The sequence below is a fragment of the Nycticebus coucang genome, chromosome 10 (genome assembly GCF_027406575.1).
Source record: "Nycticebus coucang isolate mNycCou1 chromosome 10, mNycCou1.pri, whole genome shotgun sequence".
NCBI lineage: Eukaryota > Metazoa > Chordata > Mammalia > Primates > Lorisidae > Nycticebus > Nycticebus coucang.
In genome coordinates this window covers 119,075,780-119,090,957 of record NC_069789.1, presented here as the reverse complement: position 1 = coordinate 119,090,957, position 15,178 = coordinate 119,075,780, and the positions used below count along the sequence as shown (strand labels likewise).

Here is a 15,178-nt window from a genome sequence, read left to right as displayed (position 1 = left end):
CTTGTTGAAATGCAGTTGTTGTTTTGTCAAGGCAGGCTCTGGGCCTGCTCCTCCATCCATCTCTGATAGTTCCCTCACATTCTCTTTGTGCTTCCTCCCACTGCAGTGTGTCTTTCTCACAGATGTAGAGTCATGGGTGAGATACATATCCCAGTAGTCACAATAGAGCTTGGGCATAGTCCCTCCTGGCCCTTGGCAACTCCTTTCTAATGTGTGTTTTTAAAAACAAGCATCCATACCAGTGTGGAAGGAAAGAAGGGTAGAGTGGGGAAAGGAAGTCTGCTCTATTGGTAATAAAACTCCAATTTCATCCCATCATGGATTTCATAGTCCCCTAGAGGCACGTGGTCCTTAAAAATTGTGTACCACTTCTTCAGGACGATCTTGTTCCAACAGGTGCCAGTTTGGGCTGCAATCAGCTTCTTAATGTCCCCAGTGATGTCATCAGTGTTGCATTTAACACTGACCTTTTCCCCTAGAGGTTCATTGCAAACAACCTTGATCATCCAGGCTGGAGCTCCAAACTGAAAATTCTAACCTACAGACACCACAACCTCCAGCCTCAAGTGCTCTGATGGACGAGATTTTAAAAAGCATGAGAGATTCTTCTGCAATCTTCATGCATTTGAAGACCACTGGAAGGCACGTCCAGTCTCTACTTCAGCCTTTCAGAGCAACAAGAGTCATTCTAATTTGGAATTTAGCATATTTATGAAGATCAGATGGGGCGACACTTGAAAAGTTCCTAGCACAGTAGCCAGCACATGGCAAGCCCTCAGTGTTTTTTCTCTCTATTGTTCTTTCTTAAGAAAGCTGTGAAATAAAATACTGTATAGATTTTTCTTTCCATGCACAATTAACAATTTAGGTCATAGGCAATGGATCTTACCAGAAAATTTTAATTTATTGGCATCTGTATAAAAGGTTTGAGCATCAGGAATAGGCTTTAATTTAACAATTTTAGGTAAAATCCAGGAAGTATTTTTTTTTTTTAATTTTTTTGTAGAGACAGAGTCTCACTTTATGGCCCTTGGTAGAGTGCCGTGGCCTCACACAGCTCATAGCAACCTCCAGCTCCTGGGCTTAAGTGATTCTCTTGCCTCAGCCTCCCGAGTAGCTGGGACTACAGGTGCCCGCCATAGCACCCAGCTATTTTTTTGTTGCAGTTTGGCCGGGGCTGGGTTTGAACCCCCCACCCTCGGCATATGGGGCCGGCGCCCTACTCACTGAGCCACAGGTGCCGCCCAGCCAGGAAGTATTTTTAAGAAACTGAATTCTTTTATCCTGGGCATAATGGTTGTTTATTATTTTAATATAATCAGACAAGGCTATTTGCCATTTAACATTTAACATAAGCAAGTTATTAATCTGGTTATTGGTTAAAGGAACTACTACTTTTTTTTTAGGATCTCTGCTCATTAGTTGTCTAAGTCTTTGATAACCTTTTAAAATTATTGAGGTCATCTTGTAAACATAAGTTTCTATCTTTTTAGATGCTTTATTTGATAAAAAGCACTATTCAACAAAAGTTGTTTCTTGTACTATTAAACCTGTAGGAGAATGTACAGATGGAAATACATAAATATAAAAATTGTTACTATCTGATATGCGACTTAATTGAGCATCTTGTAATTTTTTTTTGTAGCCTCAGGAATTAATGTCCTGGAGCTATTTAAGTTAGAATCTTCCTCAAGAATAAGAAAAGTTACATGCCCAGCCCCATCCAAAAAAATAAATAAATAAAAAATAATTAAAAAAAATAATAAGAAAAGTGCCTGTGGCTCAAGCAGCTGAGGAGCAGGCCGCATGCTCCTGAGCTGGTGGGTTCAAATCCACCCTGGGCCCCCGCCAAACAACAATGACCACTGCAACCAAGAAAATGGCCTGGCGTTGTGGTGGGTGCCTGTAGTCCCAGCTGCTTGGGAGGTGGAGGCAGGAGAATCACTTGAGCCCAGGAGTTGGAGGTTTCTGTGAGCTGTGATGTCACAGTACTCTACCCAGGGTGACAGCTTGAGGCTCTGTCTAAAAAAAAAGAATAGAGAAAAGGTTTTTAAGAGCATATGTGGGAATTTCCAATGTAGGTCTAATTTAATTTATATCTCTTAATAACTTTTGGAAATCATTTAAAGTTTTAACAGAGCCTCTTCGAATTTGAATTTTCTGTGGAATTATATTTTGAGCAGTTATATGATATTTTAAATATTCCCAAGGCTCTTGGCTTTGAATTTTATCTTCTGATATCTGAAGGCCATATTCTTTAAATTTTAAAGAAGCTATTTGAAATAATTCTTGTAATTTTTTAGAACATGGATGAGCCAACAAAATATCATCCATATAATGTAAACATATACTTTCAGGAAATTTCTTTTTAAGCTCCTCTAATGGCTGATCTACAAACAATTGACAGAAGGTGGGGCTGTTAAGCATACCTTGAGGCAAAACCCTCCAGTAAAATCTTTTAGTTGGCCTAAAAGATTTAGGGCTGGTATGGTAAAAGTGAATCTTTTTGCATCTTGAAGCTGCAAATGAATGTTAAAAAAAGCAGTCTTTTAAATCAATGATAATTATAGGATAATGTTTTGGAATTAATGTTGGATTCCTCTCTAGGTATGGAGCGCTCTATTGCCATCTGCAGGCGAGCGATAAAGTCTGAAAACAGTTCATTGTTTTTCTGCATTATTTTGGTGATGTTTAACTTCTCCTTTTTCATCAAGGCGCTGCCATGTTCTTTTTTGTTTGTTTGTTTGTTTGTTTGTTTGCAGTTTTTGGCCGGGGCTGAGCTTGAACCTACCACCTCTGGCATATGGGACCGGTGCCCTACTCCTTTGAGCCACAGGTGCTGCCCCGCTGCCATGTTCTAATGCAAACATCCTTTATTTGAATTAGCAGCTCCTGGGTATAGCATATTTGAGGACTCATGTCTTCATACTCGCTGGAATCAGTTAATGGGTCAAAAGTAAAAGAAGGCAGGTGCTCAGCCCGATTACTATGAGCCTGCAATTTTGTCTCTTCTGTCCACCATGATCTGAAGTGACTGGCCAGGACTTCAAGTGGCACGAGCTAATGTTTCCCAATCTATAGGAAGGAAAGAATGATCTGCACAATAGGAATTTAAAATCCCAATAACATAAGAAGAGTTAGGGCCATAAGCTGGACCGCATCCTTCATAGTTCTAAGAAACTTTAATTCCATTTGAACATGAGAAAGATCAGTGCGTCCATCTTCTTGTATTTCTGTAGAAATAGGGAAAGCCATGGCATCACTTTCTGCTGATTTAGATGGCAATGCAGAGGTGGATGTAGGTGTGCCATTAAGTATATTAAAAGTAGAGGCCTCAACTGTGAAGTGGTGATACCTAGCTACAAATTTAGAGTCAGATGGGTTGCGCCAAATTGGATATAATCCAGGAGGGGCCGAAGGTGACCAGGGGCCCTCCTGCTACTTTAAAGGCTACTTTGGAGCCACAGCGGGTGGTCTGGGATGAAGTGGGAGAGCCAAGGCGTATCAGTCATCCATTTGAGAACCCTGTTTTTTAATAGCCTACACTCTTTTATTTATGCTCTGTAGGCCTTTAGCTAACATTTTCTTTAATTTTTTAATGTCATTCTCCTCCGAACGAGGAGTGAGGAGGCACTCAGTATCACTATTAAAATCGATTAGGTCTTTATCAGAGTCACTAGAGACTTTCTTAGCAGAGTTGACTGGACAGTCCTGATCGGGGGTTCTCATAGGCTCATTGTAAACCGGCTGCTCGGGAGCTTCCTCTGGTTTGTCCTCACATTGAGGGTCCTGGGGTGGGGGTAACTCCTCTGCTTCCAAGCTAGAAGCCTCAGAGCATGACTGAAATGGCTCCAACACCACCAGAATTAAATGAATTAAATGACATTTAAACGCCACCAGAATTAAATGAAAAGCACCCCAATTTATTAGTCTCTGCTAATAAATTGTCCCCTTTGGTGAGCACACCCCAGTGCTCTCCCTACTCTCCTCCAGACCATGTTTAATTGAACTTTTCTCTCTGGTGAGAACCAGTGATAGTGTTTAGCAACAACCTGAAATAGCTCTCTCAAAATTCTGTTTTTCACAGGAATATTCATGGAGCCCAACATGGAGCCCTTTTAAGTAAGGCAACATGTTGTTCCTCTAAAGTTTGAGAACTCTGAGTGTTCCCCATTTTTGTTACCCTTTGCCTGACGTCTTGCATACTTACAGCGCCACCGGAACTGTCAGGTTCCTTTCATCGGTGGCCCTGAACAACAAAGTAATACAAAAACCTCCAGAAAGGCAGAAGCTGAAGAAACCAGAGTGGTTAACCAAGGAACTAGATCAGTTGCCACAAAGTGAATCATCCATTTCACGCCTATTACCACAGGATGTAGGAAACCATATAGCTCAAGGAAAGGAGAAGAGAGAGTTAAGCTCTGAAGGCTCTATAATGATAAGAAACACCTGTGATATAGCATCACAGGTGATAAAGGCATGGGGAAGGGATTTGGCTCTCCTTAAAATGAGAGCATGAGCATTAGTGCTTGGCAGTCTCTATAAGAAGCTGCAGGAGAGGTTAGTCTGGGTTCATTCATTCTTTCACTCCTACTGTTTGCAGGGTGCCTGCCTAGAACCCTTCTATGAAGACTGCTAAGATTCACTATCCTACTAAGACTTTCTCTCTCTCTCTCTCTCTCTCTCTCTCTCTCTCTCTCTCTCTCTCTCTCTCTTTCTCCCTAGCTAAGACCAATAGCCCTCAGGGACCTAAGGGGAGTTGATCCCAAGCAAGGCAGCACAGACAGTTTCTTTTTTTTTTTTTTTGTAGAGACAGAGTCTCACTTTATGGCCCTGGGTAGAGTGCCGCGGCGTCACACAGCTCACAGCAACCTCCAGCTCCTGGGCTTAGGCGATTCTCCTGCCTCAGCCTCCTGAGTAGCTGGGACTACAGGCGCCCGCCACGACGACACCTGGCTATTTTTTTGTTGCAGTCTGGCCGGGGCTGGGTTTGAACCCGCCACCCTTGGCCTATGGGGCCGGCGCCCTACTCACTGAGCCACAGGCGCCGCCCAAGCACAGACAGTTTCATAGGTCATGGCTGGCCACCTGGCATCCCGGCCCATACAAGTGGCGACGAGGATGGGAAAGTGGATGCATGCTGACAAATAGTATAGTCAGCAGAATAGTGGACAAGGAAGGGAAATAAGCTTTCAGACAAAAAGAAAAAAGAAAAAAGTGGAGGGAAAATAAATACATGAGAAAAACAGCCAACAACAGGCCTTCCTCATTTAGTTTCTTCCCTTCTCTCCTGTGCTTTCTCTTTCCAAATCCTACTCACCTCTTCTGAGAAGTGGATTGGAAAAAGCAGACAGAAGCCTTTAGAAACAAAAGGGAAAGAGAAAAGATAGCTCTCAGGAATAAGAAGAACTTTAGCAAACAAAAGTCTTTGGCAGATAAAAATAGCAAGGGGAGGAAGAAATACACAAAGTAAAAAGAGAAAGATAAGAAGTTTGGGAACAGGTTGTAAGAGCTCATCAATTAGGGAAAAGAACCTCTAACTGCCTTCCCCTGTATCAACGTCCACTCTCAGCAGGAAGTAGTTTTGGAACGATGAGAGCCCCCGTCCCTTTAAGGCAGTCACAGGTTCTATTTGGAAGGGAAGGATTATAAAAGGTAAAAGAAAGGCCGACAGGAAAAGGTAGAAGAAAAAAATCATGGCAACTGAGATAAAACAGTTAAAAGATCAGATTGAACAGCTAAAAGATCAAACTAGAAGACTGAACAATCTCACAGTTAAAGCCACTAAATGCTACATCATGGCAACTCAGATTGAGCAGTTAGAAGATCAGTTAAGAAATCCCCCCAATCAAAATTAAATGCCATAAGTGTGGGAAGCTAGGCTACGTGAGATAAGTGTCATAAAGAATAAAACAATAAATCTCCGTGTGTGCCCCAGGTATAAAAAGGGTTCCATTGGGCAAAGGGCTGCCACTCTTGATTCAATAAGAATGGAACACCTTTATTGTAGGGAAACTATCAGTCGGTCCCAAATCGGGACTCACTGGTAAAAAATATGAAAAGAAATTAAAACAATGCAGTTTCTATAACACCTTTATTCCAAACTATTCCTTGGTAAAACAGTACAATTCCTTCAACTTCATGGCTAGGGAGTGTCCTGCCTGCAGTGTGCCAGACCTTTGGCACCCCAGATACAAATATGGGGAAATGAAACCAGACCAACAAAGGACAATGTAGAAAAACAGCTAAACTAAATTATTTTGAGAGGGACACCTCTTGAGGAATGCAGGACCTCTAACAAATCCAAAGGGAAAACTCCGCTCAAAGTGGGACCTTTGACCAAACCAAAGGCCAACCTGTGTTAGGGAAGCGGGACATTTGACTATGCCAAAGAGGCGCTCAAAGTACCTTTTGGCACCCTGTCCTTAGTTAAAGGGGGGCAGGGCAAAACAAAATAAGTTTTGTAGGGGAAGTTTGAGATAAGAAATGTAGGAAGTATAAGAAATTTGAGAAGTATAGGAGATATAGGGAGTTTTGAGACGAGAAGTATAGGAGATATAGAGAGTATCAAAGGGAAGCAAAATTGGGCAAGAGGACCTTTGCATCGGTTAGGGAGACTCCATTTGAAATAAGGCCTGGACAAACAGCAAATGAAAAGCTCCTCAAGAAAAGCGGTACCTGGCTCAGCGCCTGTGGCTCAAGTGGCTAAGGCTCCAGCCACATACACCAGAGCTGGCGCGTTTGAATCCAGCCTGGGCCTGCCAAAACAACAATGATGGCTGCAACCAAAAAATAGCCAGGCATTGTGGCAGGCGCCTGTAGTCCCAGCTACTTGGGAGGCTGAGGCAGGAGACTTGCTTAAGCCCAGGAGTTGGAGGTTGCTGTGAGTTGTGATGCCACAGCACTCTACCCAGAGTGATAGCTCGAGGCTCTGTCTCAAAAAAAAAAAAAAAGTGGTACCTTTGTTCGCCAGTTACTAAAGGCAGAAGCAGCAAAAGGTGGTGAAAGCGATAGGATCTTCGCTACCAAGAACTGCAAGGAAAGTGGTACCTTTGGTCGTCAGCAAAAGGTGGTAAAAGCAGTAAGATCTTTGCTAGCAGAGGCTGCAAGAAAAGCGGGACCTTTGTTCATCCATTATCTCCAATTCATATAGCAAAGGAAAAGCTTCTCAAGAGAAACGGGACCTTTGTTCGCCAGTTAACACAATTTATAATAGATGAAATGGAAATTGTAAATTCTCTCAGACAAAGATTTTCTCAGTTTGAAATACCTTTAAAGAAAGTAATATTTTAATCACTAGTTTTTCCCTAGTGGTAGCGGAAGCTTGAGTTTAGATATGGGGCTCCACCACTTAGGGAGCTCCCCACCTGGAATTCTGAATTTTGATAATCATCTTATATTCTTTTTCCTAGCAAGAGAAAGGGCTGTACAACAAGAACAACTGCCCTTATCATACTAGAGACTATCTTAAAATACACAAGAAGGGGGAATATCTAGGAACCATATAGCTCAAGGAAAGGAGAAATGAGAGTTAAGCTTTGAATGCTCTGTAACTTATGAGAAACACCTGTGATATAACAACTTGGCAACACCTTGGTGATAAGGGCATGGGGAAGAGAGTTGGCTCTCCTTAAAAGGAGATCACAAGAGTACAAGCATTAGTGCTTGGCAGTCTCCACACCTGTGGTGTAAAGAGCCTTGGGATCAGATCTATAAGTAGCTGCAGGAGAGGTTAGTCTGGGTTTGTTCATCCGTTCACGGACTCACTCACTCTGGCTCTTTCACTCCTTCTGCTCACAGGGTGCCTGCTTGGTGCCCTTCTACGAAGGGCTAAGATTCACTCTCCTACTAAGACTGTTTTTCTCCCTCAAAGACTGTTTTCCTCTCTCTCCCTCCAGCTAAGACAAATAGCCCTCAGGCACCTAAGGGAAACTGATCCTGAGCAAGGTAGCACAGCCATCCTCGTCCAGACAGTTTCATAGGCTGGGGCTGGTGACCTGACGTCCCGGGCCCAACAATAGGGTTTTTTCCTCTGACTTTGATGTAAGTACAACTTATCTATTTTTACTTTTTGGCCGGTGGATCCAAGAAGTCTGCAAGTCCAATGTCATGAAGCTTTCTCCCTATGTTTTCTTAGAGTTTTGTAATTTTAACTCTTGCATTTAGGCCTTTGATCCATTTGAATTCATTTTTGTGTATGGTAAGAGAGGGGTGTCCAACTTCATTCTTTTGAATACAGATATCTAGTTTTCCCAATGTGTTTAGTTGAAAAGACTATGGTCTTTTCTCCTTGAATGGTCTTGGCACTCTTGTTAAAAATCATTTGATCGGGCTACCTTTCAGCTAGAGAGGCAATCTTGCAGTAATTCTCCAAAAGAGAAAGAGAAGACCTGCAAGTAGGTTTTGCGGTCTTAGGCCTGTTAATGAATCTCAAAGGCCATCTCTAAGGAGGGAAGGGGGATGTGATGAAGCATATCTGATCTCCTTTCTCATGACAACTCAGTTTTAGGCCATCCTCTTGGCCAAGAGGGGTCCACTCAGCTGCTGTGGAGGAGCCTTAAGATTTTATTTTAGGGCTCAGTGCCCATAGCACAGTAGTTATGGCACTAGCCACATACACTGAGGTTGGTGGGTTCAAAACCAGCCCGGGCCAGCTAAGCCACAATGACAACTGCAACCAAAAAATAGCCGGGCATTGAGGTGGGTGCCTGTAGTCCCAGCTACTTGGGAGGCTGAGGCAACAGAATCGCTTAAGCCCAAGAGTTTGAGGTTGCTGTGAGCTGTGACACCAAGGCACTCTACCAAGGGTGACATAGTGAGACTCTGTCTCAAACTTTTTTTTTATTGGGCGGCGCCTGTGGCTCAAGGAGTATGGGCGCCAGTCCCATATGCCGGAGGTGGCGGGTTCAAACCCAGCCCCAGCCAAAAACAACAACAACAAAAAAAAATTTTTTATTTTAGTTCATAGCCACAAGAGGTGGGAGAAGAGACAGGGAGAGGTGGAGAGAGGGAGTGGGAAGGCAGCTATGAAAGAGCAGGGACAATGCCTGGAGAGACCTTCCAGGAACTGAGAGACAGCAACAGGAGAGAAGGCAGGACAAGAAGAAAGAGGATGTGAGAGAGACTTTGGGATGCAATAGAAGGAGGGAGGGTGAGGAATCACAGGGTAGAGGGAGGTGAGGTGGAGGCAGAGGTAGCTGTCAGAGGCCTAAACCCTTCCCCATCCTCCTCCTCCTCCTCCTTCCCCTCCTCCGCTCCTCCTAGAGCAAAAGGCCTACCTGGCCCTGCACCGAGAGTTCTGCAGGAAAGACCCTAGCTCACCAGACACTTCCAGCAACCTGTGGAATCTTCCTTCCCCTGAACCCCGTATAAAAACAGGCCTCCAACCACCCTCAATGCAGACTCCATCTTTGGCCAGGCAGGTCTCTGTCCCCTTTCATTAAACTTTGCTGAAACTTCTCCTAGTCTCATCTCTGGGTTACTAAACCCCTTTTAGTAGGAGAAAGGGGGATAGGAGGGGGGAGAGAGCTGAGGACTTCAGGAAGGGCAGAGCCTGCTATAGGTGGGCTGGGGGGAGGAGAGGGGGAACTTGGCTGCACTGCATGAGGCTGAAGAACCTGAGAACAAGTCTGAGTCAGAAAAGAGCCCAGAATGTCAGGGGCCAGTGATGCCTGCCACCCCCCATCCCTCTGGAGATGGGCAATGCCTGCCATCTCCCTAGAAAAGGAGAGAGCACAGCTGTGAGGTATCTCTCTATCAAGAAGCTGCTGTGTCTGCTGTGATCACATTTTCCATATCTAGGTAGGGGGCTCAGAAAACACTTCACTAGCACTAATTAATTAATTAATTTTGAGAGAGTATTTTAAATACTCCACTCAGGCTCCTTTGGGCTCCACTCAGATATCATTTCCCTTCTCTATGAAGAGCTTCCTCTAGCCTTTCCTATAGCCAATTCCCACTGGCAAAAATTTCCCCCAACTTCTGTGTGTCCGAAGATGTACTCATTTTACCTTTATTTCCGAAGAGTATTTTCTGTGGGTCAAGAGTTCTAGAGAAACAGATTTTATTTTTCTCTCACATTAAGGTTTGGTCTTACTGCATTTTGAGTGCATTCTCAATCACTACTTTATATTGAGATCTTGGTGTAATATCTTTTTGCTAAAAGGCCAAGTACAAGAAAAAAATTCTGATGTGGAAGGCATAGCTCAATTCCTTTTTTCATTAGCCAGATGTATTGAGGCATAAAGTATATATAATAAAATTCATCCTTTCATTGTACTTGTTGGGCAAGTTTGAGACAGGCTACCTTTCTAGGTCACAATGCGTGGGCCATCTCAGAGTTTCTTGGATAAGCAGCTGGTTCCTTTTCATTCCTGAGATAGCTTTGCCTCTCCACCTCGCCCTAAGTCTCCTGCCACACCTTGCCCTCAATCTTTTGGTTTCTCCATTCTCTCCTTGTCTGTTTCCTTTCTCTCATTATCTTCCTATTCTTTTGACAGTCATGTGGAGGGACCCACCCCACAAATAAAATATTCCACCCAGGAAAGGGGGAATGTGCCACCCTTCCAACCCTTTAAATCCCCATCCACCTTAACCTAGGGGCTGACTTCCTTCTTAAGCTCCGCTCACCTGCACCCGGATGGAAATAAAGACCGATGTTGCCTACACAGAACCTGGACTCCGTTTCCTTTCATTTCAAGTTTCAGAATAATCTTTTATTTTGAGTCTTGGAGCTCTCATCATCTTCATTTTGTGTGTATGTGTGAAACAGAGTCTCACTCTGTGCCCTGGGTAGAATGCCACAGCATCATATCTCACAGCAACCCCAACCTCTTGGGCTTGAGCAACCCTCTTGCCTCAGCCTCCCTAGTAGCTGGGACTACAGGCACCTGGCATAACGCCAGCTAATTTTTTCTATTTTGGGTAGAGATGAGGGTCTCAATCTTGCTCAGGCTGGTCTTAAACTCCAGAGCTCAGGCAATCCATCTGCCTCAGCTTCCCATTTTGAGACAGTTTCAAGCTGTCACCCTGGGTAGAGTGCCGTGGCGTCACAGCTCACTCTTGGGCTCAAACAATTCTCTTGTCTCGGCCTCCCAAGTAGCTGGGACTAAAGGCACCCACCACAACACCCAGCTTTTTTATTGCAGTTGCCATTGTTTTGCTGGCTGGGGCCGGGTTTGAACTTGCCAGCCTCCGTATATATGGCTGGCGCCATAACCACTATGCTACAGGTGCCAAACTTTCCATTTTATTTAATTATGATTAACTTAACCACAGGTGTCCAGTGGCTGCCATAATAGACTTCATAGGTCTAGAATATGGCAATGCTGTAGTTTTAGGAGAGAGCTTCAGGATTCCTGATCATGCTTTTAATACCTCCTTGCCTAGAAAACATTTTCTGAGATGTGACCCGAAAGCTGCTGATCCTAAAAGGGCTCTGGGTTTCAGGAACTCATTCTTGGTTTCAATATTTCTGGATCCTTCCTGACTCATTGTTCCTGAGCTGCAGCTGAAGCTGGGACAGGTGATCCTAGCAGGGAGGATCAACTGGTTCTAATGTCACAATCTCAAAAGTCACTGTCGTCCTTCTCTGAGGTAAAACTACCATTTCAGAAAGACCCCAACAGAATGGGCAGAGTCCATTCTACAACTGTCCACATCTCATTACCACTCTGCTCTCCCTGTAGTGAGCTATTAATACATCATTTTCTAAATCCTTCAGACAACCTCCAAATATTACGGTGTATTCTTGTGTTAACCATTTCAAAATACAGGTAACATTTCCCTCCAGAGCAAAAGATACACACTTACTTTCCTTAATAATAATGATACTATTGCCTTCCAGGACAAAAGCCAGACAGGGTTACTGCCTATTTTTAAAAAATGAGTCGTTAAAAGAAACCATGATTTTGGTATCTCTGCTTTGCCTTTATTTTGTAATATGCGGCAGCCTAAGAACCTGGTGCAACTCTTGAGGCAAAGAGATCTGGGTTCCCAGCTCGTGTTTGCCTGAAGTAGACCAAACTGCAATGCATCTCAAAGCCTTGATGGCCTCACTTGTAGAATATATGCAGTAACTTCTGTCACACAGCTGGGATTGCCTCCTCATGTGTGCCATTTATGCTGCCATCAGTGGGTTAAAAGGGAGCTGTTAATTAGACTGAGCCTGGGACAGCCTTATGTTTTCTACTACCTGGGATGAATATGTTCCCTCCAAAAATGTTGTGCATGGTGGTGGTGATAGAGTATGAGAGCTTCTGGCAATTTTGCAGAGCACAGTGGTGTAATTAAGACAGTTCGCCTGTTTGGCATACAGGTACCAGCTGCCACCCATGTGCCCATTCTGCCTACCTGAAATTTCCATCTCTGACTTATCTTAATGGCACAGCCACTCCCTGTTCCCAAGATATGATATGTTAAATAAGGGGAGGCTTGGTTTCTGTCTGCACTGTTGAAATCATACTTGCATATGGCCTGTTATGCAATTGTATAAATAATGTTTGGAGAAGTATACAAAAAGGAAATTTTAAAAATTCTGCTTTCAGATAATACAATCTTGGCATGTGAAAGATTTATCTGAAATATAGAATTTCAAGTAATATGTCACCTCAAAGAAGTAACCATGTTCACAATCCAGATGTATGAATGTACTGACGTCAGTGGTAAACTCCAACTTTTAGCATTCAGTAGATGTATAAAGAAAAAAATCATAGAACAGTTTTTTTTGTCAACCACACCAAACAGCAACAAAGGGCCAAGATATTTTTGATATGATTGATAATTGCTTTAATTCTAATAACCTGTCTTGAGATTCCTACCTAAGTATTTGTATGGATGGAACCCTGTCCATGTCGGGAGGTGTAAAAGGATTATACTTATACAAGAAAAGAATCCAAAAATTAGTTTTACAAACTGTTTTCTACACAGAGAAGTGCTAGCAACAAAATCATTAGTGCCTAAATTACAAAAAGTCCTAGACAGCGCTATTAACGATTATTACTTATATGAAAAGCAGGCCACTGCAAGATTGTTTGCAGAATTATGCTTCTCAGTGGAAGCTTCTCATGTTCAGCTCTTACTGCATATGGAAGTGAGATGGTCATCTTGAGGAAGAGTTTTATCAAAATTTTATGAATTAAAAGAAGTAGCAACCTTTTTAAAAACGCAACATTCTAAACTAGGCAATTTACTTTGTGACAAGGTTTGGTGTGATAAAGTTGCATTTCTTGCAGATTTATTTCATTTTTGAATACTCTTAAGAGTATGCAGGGGAAATCGTGAAAATATTCTCACACCTAAGATAAAATTAATGCTTTCAGCAAAAAATTTTGCTCTGGAAGGAAGGGATTAAAAGAGAAAATGTAGAAATGTTTGAACTAGTGAAAAGGTGTAAACTGGATAAAAATCTTTTTTTCTTATTTTTAATTAATTATTTTGATACAAGCTATCATGTCACCCTTGGTACATTGCCGTGGCATCACAGCACCGTGGCATCACAGCTCACAGCAACCTCAAAGTCTTGGGCTTAGGTGATTCTCCTGCCTCTGCCTCCCAAATAGCTAGGACTATAGCCACCCACCACAATACCTGGGTATTTTTTTTTTTTTATTAAATCATAGCTGTGTACATTGATATGATCATGGGGCATCATTCACTAGCTTTACAGACCATTTACCAAGTTTCACATATACGCTTGTAAGATGCACCCCTGGTGTAATCCCACCAATCCCCTTCCCTCTACCCACCTCCCTCCTCCCTCCCCTCCCTTTCCCCCTTCCCCCTATTCTTAGGTTGTAACTGGGTTATAGCTTTCATGTGAAAACCCTAAATTAGTTTCATAGTAGGGCTGAGTACATTGGGTACTTTTTCTTCCATTCTTGAGATACTTTACTAAGAAGAATATGTTCCAGCTCCATCCATGTAAACATGAAAGAGGTAAAGTCTCCATCTTTCTTTAAGGCTGCATAATATTCCATGGTGTACATGTACCACAATTTATTAATCCATTCGTGGATTGATGGGCACTTGGGCTTCTTCCATGACTTAGCAATTATGAATTGAGCTGCAATAAACATTCTGGTACAAATATCTTTGTTATGATGTGCTTTTTGGTCTTCTGGGTATATGCCCAGTAGAGGGATTACAGGATTGAATGGCAGATCTATTTTTAGATCTCTAAGTGTTCTCCATATCTCTTTCCAAAAGGAATGTATTAATTTGCATTTCCACCAGCAGTGCAAAAGTGTTCCCTTTTCTCCACATCAGCGCCAACATCTCTGGTCTTGGGATTTTGTGATATAGGCTAGTCTCACTGGAGTTAGATGGTATCTCAAAGTAGTTTTGATTTGCATTTCTCTGATGATTAAGGATGATGAGCATTTTTTCATATGTCTGAAGGCTGCGCGCCTGTCTTCTTCAGAGAAGTTTCTCTTCAAATCCCTTGCCCAGCCTGCGATGGGATCCCTTGTTCTATTCTTGCTAATGTGTTTGAGTTCTCTGTGAATTCTGGTTATTAAACCTTTGTCAGAGACATAACCTGCAAATATCTTCTCCCATTCTGAGGGTTGTTTGCTTGCTTTACTTACTGTGTTCCTGGCTGTGCAGAAGCTTTTTAGTTTGATCAAGTCCCAATTGTGTATTTTTGAAGCTGCTTCAATTGCCTGGGGGGTCCTCCTCATAAAATACTCGCCCAGTCCGATTTCTTCAAGGGTTTTCCCTGCACTCTCCTCTAGTATTTTTATAGTTTCATGTCTTAAGTTTAAATCTTTTATCCAGTGGGAGTCTATCTTAGTTAATGGTGAAAGGTGTGGGTCCACTTTCAGTCTTCTACAGGTTGCCAGCCAGTTCACCAGCACCATTTGTTAAATAGGGAATCTTTTCCCCACTGAATGTTTTTAATTGGCTTGTCAAAGATTAAATAATGGTAAGTAGCTGGATTCATCTCTTGGTTCTCTATTCTGTTCCAGACATCTACTTCTCTGTTTTTGTGCCAATACCATGCTGTTTTGATCACTATTGATTTGTAGTATAGTCTGAGGTCTGGTAGCGTAATTCCTCCTGCTTTGTTTTTATTTCTGAGTAATGTCTTGGCTATTCGAGGTTTTTTCTGATTCCATATAAAACGAAGTAATGTTTTTTCAAGATCTTTAAAGTATGACAGTGGAGCTTTAATAGGGAT

General features: G+C 42.6%; 1 protein-coding gene across 1 annotated transcript; it reads right to left on the bottom strand.

Annotated features, from left to right (window-relative positions):
* Window positions 1–284: 284 nt before the first annotated feature.
* LOC128597560 (ubiquitin-like protein 5) lies at window positions 285–506 on the bottom strand. Its single transcript, XM_053608024.1, has one exon. It carries the CDS (start codon window positions 504–506, stop codon window positions 285–287), a length of 222 nt encoding a protein of 73 aa, XP_053463999.1.
* Between the last annotated feature and the right edge of the window lie 14,672 nt (window positions 507–15,178).

Excerpts from the sequence above, each read along its gene's own strand:
- LOC128597560 (XM_053608024.1), bottom strand. The coding sequence starts at position 506 with ATGATCAAGGTTGTTTGCAATGAACCTCTAGGGGAAAAGGTCAGTGTT.